General features: G+C 48.8%; 1 protein-coding gene across 1 annotated transcript; it reads right to left on the reverse strand.

Annotated features, from left to right (window-relative positions):
* Window positions 1-365: 365 nt before the first annotated feature.
* On the reverse strand, window positions 366-4,313 carry GPR3 (G protein-coupled receptor 3). The gene is made up of 2 exons (XM_028738685.2): window positions 4,031-4,313; window positions 366-2,683 (listed from the first exon to the last, which is right to left on the reverse strand). The coding sequence occupies exon 2, from the start codon at window positions 2,665-2,667 to the stop codon at window positions 1,678-1,680; it is 990 nt and encodes a 329-aa protein (XP_028594518.2). The 5' UTR covers window positions 2,668-2,683; window positions 4,031-4,313; the 3' UTR covers window positions 366-1,677.
* Between the last annotated feature and the right edge of the window lie 3,189 nt (window positions 4,314-7,502).

Consider the following 7,502-nt stretch of genomic DNA (forward strand, 5'->3'; position numbering starts at 1 on the left):
TGTAGTACCTACATTCTCAGTGACAAGAATAGCTCTGTGCAGGAGAGTCGTGGCAATACTTTGCTGGTATTTGCTGTGACTCAACTCCCAGAGTTTCATATCCAAAATGAGTTTTTGCTGTCAAGGTGTTTTCAACCTGAAATGACTAAGTAGGCTGCTGTTTGTGGGTGCAAGGCAGGGGGAAGCAACAGGTTTAGGGGTGAGAACGCGCAGCATCGGCACAGGAGCCCTTTCAGTCTCTGCAGCTGGCCCTGGAGCAACCTCTGCCACCTGCAAAACAACAAGCACAACCCCCCCCCCCAAAGCAGCAGGCAGCCACATGTATCACAAAATTATCTTTATTTCTCTGGTGGCTGTAAACAAAAGTGTACAGTACTTCTCAACTCATACAGAGCCTTTTCTATAAGCTGCTCTGCAACACAGTAGTAAAAACATCAGATTTCCAAAAGTGCCTTGTTACATTAATTTCCTTGCCAGGATTTGTGCAAATTCAGAGGAGCAGGGGAGGAAATACAGTATATAGATCAGCTTGCCCCAGCCCCTTCCTGGATGTTACTTGACATAAACCCCCTAGATGGCCAATGCTTGGGACAATGGGAGCTTTTGCCCAATAACATCTGGAGGGCACCAGGTTGAGAAAGGTTGATTTATAGACTATGTGATCCATGGTTTTCAATGTTGGCTGTTCTGTTTCCCCGTAGTCAGGAATGCCCCCCCTTTCTCCTGTGCATGACAGTTTCTAGTGCAATGACTGTGATCCTTAAATCACTTATTTTAGAGTATTACCTCTGAGGTTCATGACAGCACGATCCTAGGCATGCCTACTTAGATGTAAGTCCCACTGGGTTCTGTGGGACTTGCTCCCTGGTAAATGTGTCTAGGATTGTAGCCTTAGCAACATATTAATCTCTTTCAACTCACATTGTTTATAGCTAATAGTTATACATTCCATTTGTTAATACTGGCTTTGCTAGACATGCAAAATAATCCTCCTCTCTCCCTGTTCCCCCACCTTCGTATTTTTATGTGCATTAAAACAGAACGAACACCAGAGGGCAGCAAAATACAGAAAAGGGGAAAATCTATTTTGTTTCTAAAAGCTGGAAAATACAAATAAATAATGTGTACATTTATTTTAGAAGCTGGCAAATTTCGGGTCTCTCTCTTCTTCCATCAGTTGGGTGGGGTGGGAGAAATAAAAGATGGAGAAGGGGATACAATGGAATTTGTTTAAATGTAGAAAAATATTTTCTGAAGATCTGAGGTAATTAAGGCTGTAGGAACTCAAAAAGCAAGGTCAAAAGGTCTTGAGGTTTCTTCCCATTTAAGAAAATAATGCATTACAAAGATCTCAAACAAACAACTGACATCAGATTTTGGACATGTAACTAACACACAGACACACACACACACACACACACACACACGCAAACACACACACACACACACCAATCTGTCCGAAACACGTTTGTGTTTTGTTTTTTAATGTATGGATTAAAAAAATAAATGATATATATTTCTCTCTTCTTTCCCTAAGTGAAAAATAAATAAAAAGATAAAACGGCAAGTTCACTCACATAAGGGAAAGGACGTTAGGAAGGGGAGAAATGAAGGAGGGGGAAAGGATTTTTGCGAATTAGTCTTTGAGCAGCGCAGGATCCTTGGGAGTGGGGTGACTCAGACGTCACTGGGAGATCTGGACCGGAAAGGCATGGTGGAAGAAATGCAGCCGCAGCAGATAGTCCACAACACTTTTTGGATTTCTTGGTTCCTGAAGGCATAGATCACAGGGTTGATCATGGAATTGTAGGTAGCCGGGAGTATTGTCATATAGGTGTAGAGAGCTGGGTACGTGTAATCTCCGAGGAGGCAGTAAATGGCAAAGGGGAGCCAACAGGAAGCAAAAGTCCCCAGGATGACAGCCAAGGTGGAGATGCCTTTCCTGGTGGTGACGTAGTGCGAAGTGGCCAAGAAGTGTCTCTGGAGGGCAATCTGCTGTGCGTGCCTGCAGACGATCTTGCAGATCTGCACGTAGAGCTGCAACATCATGGCGAAGACCATGAAGAAGGAGATGGAGAGGATGATGAGGTTGTTCTTGGTCAGGGGTTTGACGATGCTGCAGGTGGAGTCGTCCTTCAGGCAGTTCCAGCCCATGACGGGCAGCAGTCCGAAACAGATGGAGACCCCCCAGGTGATGATGAGCATGATGTACGTCCGGGTCACCGTCCTTTCTGAATAGTAGGTCAGCGCATTGTAGAGGGACAGGTACCGGTCTATGGTGATGGCCAGGAGGCTGCCCACGCTGGCGGTGAAGGAGCACACCAAGAGGCCCACTGTGATGAGGTTCACCACCTGGGACTGGATGCAGTAAACAAAGGCAAAGTGGAAGATGAGGCCCAAGCCGGCTAGCAGGTCTGCGGTGGCTAAGCTCCCAATCAGGAGGAACATTGGAGTCCGGAAGGCAGGGGTGTAGAAAATGATGGCCACCACAATGGCATTCTCGCAGGAGATGATGGTCCCGGAAACGCAAAGCACCACGTCCCAAGGATTCAAGGGAAGAGGAGGAGGAGCTTCGGAGAGATACAGGGAATTGCTGCTGCCATTGCTGGGCAGGAACCAGCCGGGCTGCTGGTCTTCAGTGGCATTGAGGCGCACCTCCTCTTTCATGCTGTCCTCTGGTGACCTGCAGTGGCACAAAAACACCCACTTAGCGTCCTCTGAGACATGATGGAAATCGGCAGGCGTTTGTAAGTGTCTGGGGACCAGAGGGTGTGTGAGTGTGTTGATGGAGGTGGGTGGGGGTATTAGAACCAACTCCAGCCTTTATAGTGCTGGGAATCAAGGCACAGGCAAGCAGGCTGCCTTTCAGTGCTGAAGTTTGCTGGTGGTGGTAGGGGTGCCCATCAAAATGCCACCCCTGTTGCACGTGATGGTTGCATGCTTCTTATCTATGGTCTCTGGATGGGATATTTCTGGCAAGGGCCTGTCATTGTTTGCCATTGTTCTCCCCCCTCCACTCCTCCTTTCTTTTTTCTCAAATAAAGCCATCAAGATAAAGGATAGTAAACAAAATGCCACTATTGTTTCTGGTCAACGTACGCTTCCCCGGATTACATCATCACTGCGTACCTGGCAATAATCTTCCTTCCTTCTTCACCCCCTCCCTTGCCCAAAACACACACAGACTGAGCTCTCTCAAATCACCGACTTTCCCCAAAGTTTACTCAAGACTATAATGGAAAACTGTAAGAAGGCAGTGATGCCTTACGGCGCAGCTCTTAGGCTGATTACAGTCTTTTGGCACCAAAAGCATCACCGGTGGATTTGTAAGGTCTGGCAGCAGCCTGCTCCCCTCAGCCTTTGCCACGGAGCTGACATTGTTATTACATATGCCAAAGACCGGGGTTTTGCTCCCTTTTCTTCTTTGCTTGTCTGTTGTACTAACCACCAACGCTTGAGTCTATTTGGTCATCATGCCATGTCGTGCCTAGTAAAATTCAGGCAGTTATCTTTTAGAAATTATTTCCCCCAAATTCACACTGCAGAGCTACATTCTGGTTTGCTTCCTGAAGACAGGGCTACAGTGGGGAATGCTATATGTGGGTGAGAAAGTGAGACAGAGGTTTGTATGCTTCTAAACCCCTTCCTCTCTTTTCCCCCGGGGACTAAGAATGCATGCATGCCATACTCCTTACAGAGCTACAATTCCCAGCACCCTTAACAAACTACAGTTCCCAGGAGTCTTTTGGGGGGGATGTCCTTTAAATGTATGGCATGTCTGCAACCCTGTCCAGGTCTACTCAGAGGTCAGTCTCATTTAGTTCGCTGAGGCTTCCTCCCAGGTAAAAGCATAGAGGATTGCAGCTCTAAGGCTTAATTTTTAAATGGACTTTTTTTGGGGGGAGGGGGGTCTCACCTTTTGCATTGGGAAAGGGGCTTTGATGCAGAGAAGCTGGTCTGTCCTGAGCATATCAAATATTGCGGAAAAGAGGAGGGCGGCGATGGTGGCGGCGGCGGCGGCGGCACTTACCTCGGGTGATGTTCCAGAACAGGAGGCTGCACATTCAATCGGGATGGGGGGGGGGGGTCCGCTGCCTTGCGCGTCCGATTGGGTGGCTGCAGGACAAGGAATCCGCCTCTCTCAATGCAGATGCCCTCGGTCCTCCTATACCAGGAGGGCTGCGGACTGCAGGCTCCGTTGCAGCTGCAATCCGAAGAGCAGCGAGGCTGGCTGGCAGGCAGACTGGCAAGGAGAAGCGCGGAGTTATACTTGAACAAGCCCCCTTTTTGAGGGTGACTCACACTTCAGGCTTTGGGGCTGGGGCGGCTCCTCACTTCGCATGTCTTTCTCCCGGGTGACGTCAATGGGCGGCGGGAGCCAATCACCTGGCTGCAGAGGATAGGGGCGCGCGCGCGCCGTCTGGCATAGTAAAGCTGGAGAATTCCATTCATAAAAAAGGGAATGTATGCAAAATAACAATAATACTAATAGACAGCACCGCTGGGGCTCTTGATGCGTAACCAGCAGGTGCCTTCCCCCTTCTCCCCCTCCCCCTCTTTCCGCCCACCCTGCCCTTCTAAAGTCCTCTGCGGAAAAGGAATTGTGAAGGGAGGAGGAGGAGGGGAGGAAGAGGCTCCCCAGCCCCAGGATTCCCCGACCGGGAGCAGCACTGTGGTCCAAGCAGGGCCGGATTTCAGTCTTTCAAATATCAGCAGTACCCTCTGCTGGCTCAAAATTCGGCACCTCCCACCTTCTCGCCATGTCTTCTGTTCAATTCACTACATCATAGTTGTGGCACCCGCTAGGCTGGGTGTCCAGTGCTGTGGAACCAGTCATGCTGCCCTAAATCCGCCTCTGGTCCAAGGACATAATGGAGGGAAGAGCTGGTGGTGTGGCTGGTTTATGATGCGCCAGGTTGGGTCTCTACGAGGACGAGGCATGAATGGGACAAAACATTTCGAGCCTCAGGTCCGACTCACCCATGAGGCAAGGTGAGGCAAGCGCCTCAGGCAGCAGAATCCACCAGGGCAGCCGGTCCAGTCTCCAAGAAATGCATTGCCTGCTGCCACAGTGACAGCAACAGCTGTGGCATAACTCCTTGGAGGCCAGATCTGCTGTCCTCTTGGCAAATAGGAGGTGCTGCCTCTCTTCTCCCACCCTTGTTCGGGATGTAGATCAGTATATGTCTCTAAACCTCATGCCCAAGCAAATGTGGAAGTCAGATCATGGAGATTCCCTCTTCTTTTATCTCCCACCAAGGGCATAATGATTCATCTGCCACACTGAGCGTTGTCCCTCAAGTTGAGAGCATGAACATCTCGCCATGGGATGGTTTTACTGATCAAAGCTTTACCTCAATTTACTTTGTACTTAGATGCCGGATTTCTGCCTGTGCTCCTTGTCTGAAGTCTTTGGGTATAGTTCTGCATGAGCCTGTGTGACACAGGTAGGGAAATTGTGGCTCTCCAGATGCTGTTGAACCACAACTTAAATCAGCCCCAGCCAGCAAAGGCCTCTTAGTTTGAGTGGGAGTTGTAGTCCAACCACCTCTGGAGGGCCACCTCTGCTCTGTTGTGGGACATCGTGCCTGAGTTGATTTTAAAAGGTTTTCTGACCAAATCTGGCATTCTGAACGAGCCTTAAGCAAGAACATAAGAGGAGCCTGCTAAATTAGGCCAACGGCCCATCTAATCCTGCACTGGAGGAGAGGGCTGCAGCTCAGTGGCAGAGCATCTGTCTTGCATGCTGAAGGTCCCAGGTTCAGTCTTCAGGTAGGGCTGGGAGAGGCTCCCTGCGTAAAACCCTGGGGAACCAATGCTTGTCAGTGTAGACAGTACTGAGCTGGAGGAGTGTCATAGATGTTCTTCACCCTGTTTTCACAGCTGCCAACCAGCTACCTGTGGGAAACCCTTCATATCTGTGGTCATGTAAGGATCTTATTCATCAGTCTTCATAGACTCTAAATCGGACGGGGCAAACTCATTTTATTCCATCACCGTTCATCCATTTGGAGGTCCATTTTTAAACAGCAGCAGCAAGGGCTTTGACTAATTTAGAATCAAGGCACTCTGGCTGATAACAGTGTTTTGCAGAGCTGCAATCACTGCCTGATTGTCAGTCCCGGTCTCCAGGTAATTTGCTACAGAGGTGTATTCCCCTTCATTAGCTGCATTACATCATTGTGCGGCTAAAGGGAAACGTGCTTGGATCTACATTTTCAGCCTCTCTCAGGCTACTAAAGACAGTGAAATGGGATGGTGAAAAGCCTGTTGGAAATCCAAAACTCATTGCTCTGTCGAAACCTTCTTTAATCTGGTGTCCTCCAAATGCTTTGAACTACAGCTCTCGTAATTCCTGACCATCAGCCATGCAAGCTGGCGCTGATGGGAGTTGGAGTCCAAAACAGTTCAGGATGCTGCGATGTGATTACTGACAGGAGTGAAAACTTGCCAGCATATTACACCTGTGCTCAGTGATCTGAATTGGCTGCTGCTGGCTGAAATTCAAGGTTTCTCTATTACTATATACAGCCCTTAACAGTTTGGGACCTGTTCCCTTTGAATAATTGCTTTACCCCATATATGCCCACTTTGATTGGCAGAAGTGGCTCTTTCACACTTGCAAGTGTGGCAGCACATACATCATGTAACTCCCAGCCTATTGATAGAAGGCAGGCATCTTTGCTGTACAGTTTTTCGCACCTCCTAAAAACTTTTTTGTTTATGCGTGCTTGCCCAGGTAAACTTAAATAACAAGTCTTGCTCAGGTATGTAAATCTGACATGTATGTTAACACTCTCCCCCCCCCCTCGCCCCATGCATAAACCTTTTAGGAAGCTCAGAGGGGTTTACAGAGGCCTTCCTCGTGATCATGCCTCAAGGATTAGATCTGTCTACTTCCTATTCTGCTGGCCAGTTGCCCATCTCCCCTTCTTGGGCAAGGTTCTTGAGCGGATGGTCACAGAACCAGATCCAGGTGCTCTTGGAGGAAACTGATTTTCTAGATCCATTTCAATCAGGGTTTAGGCCCAGTTCTGGCACAGAAACTGCTCTGGTCACCATGATGACTCATTTTGGGAGAGAGAGACAGGGGAAATGTGTCCCTGTTTATTCTCCTCAACCTCTCTGTGGCTTTCCGTACCATCAACCATGGTATCCTTCTGGAGTTGGGGATGGGTGGCCCCACTTTGTGGTGGTTCTGGTCCTACATGGATGGTCATCTCCAGGGGGTGATGCTTGGGGAGTGCCTTTCATCCCCATGGAGTCCTCAGGGTTCAATTTTATCGCCTATAATCTGTAACATCTATATGAAACTGCTGAGTGGGGTTATCCAGAGTTTTGGAGTGCGCTGTCAGCAATATGCTGATGACACACAGTTCCACTTCTCTTTCACATCTACAGGTGAGGCAGTGGAAGTGCTGGACCATTGTCTTGCCTTGGTAATAGGCTGGATGAGAGACAACAATCTGAAGCTCAATTCAGTTAAGACTGAGGCGCTGTTA

This window comes from Podarcis muralis, chromosome 7, assembly GCF_964188315.1.
Source record: "Podarcis muralis chromosome 7, rPodMur119.hap1.1, whole genome shotgun sequence".
NCBI lineage: Eukaryota > Metazoa > Chordata > Lepidosauria > Squamata > Lacertidae > Podarcis > Podarcis muralis.

What these genes read in the sequence shown, in the direction of transcription:
- GPR3 (XM_028738685.2), bottom strand. Translation starts at nt 2,667, where the DNA reads ATGAAAGAGGAGGTGCGCCTCAATGCCACTGAAGACCAGCAGCCCGGC.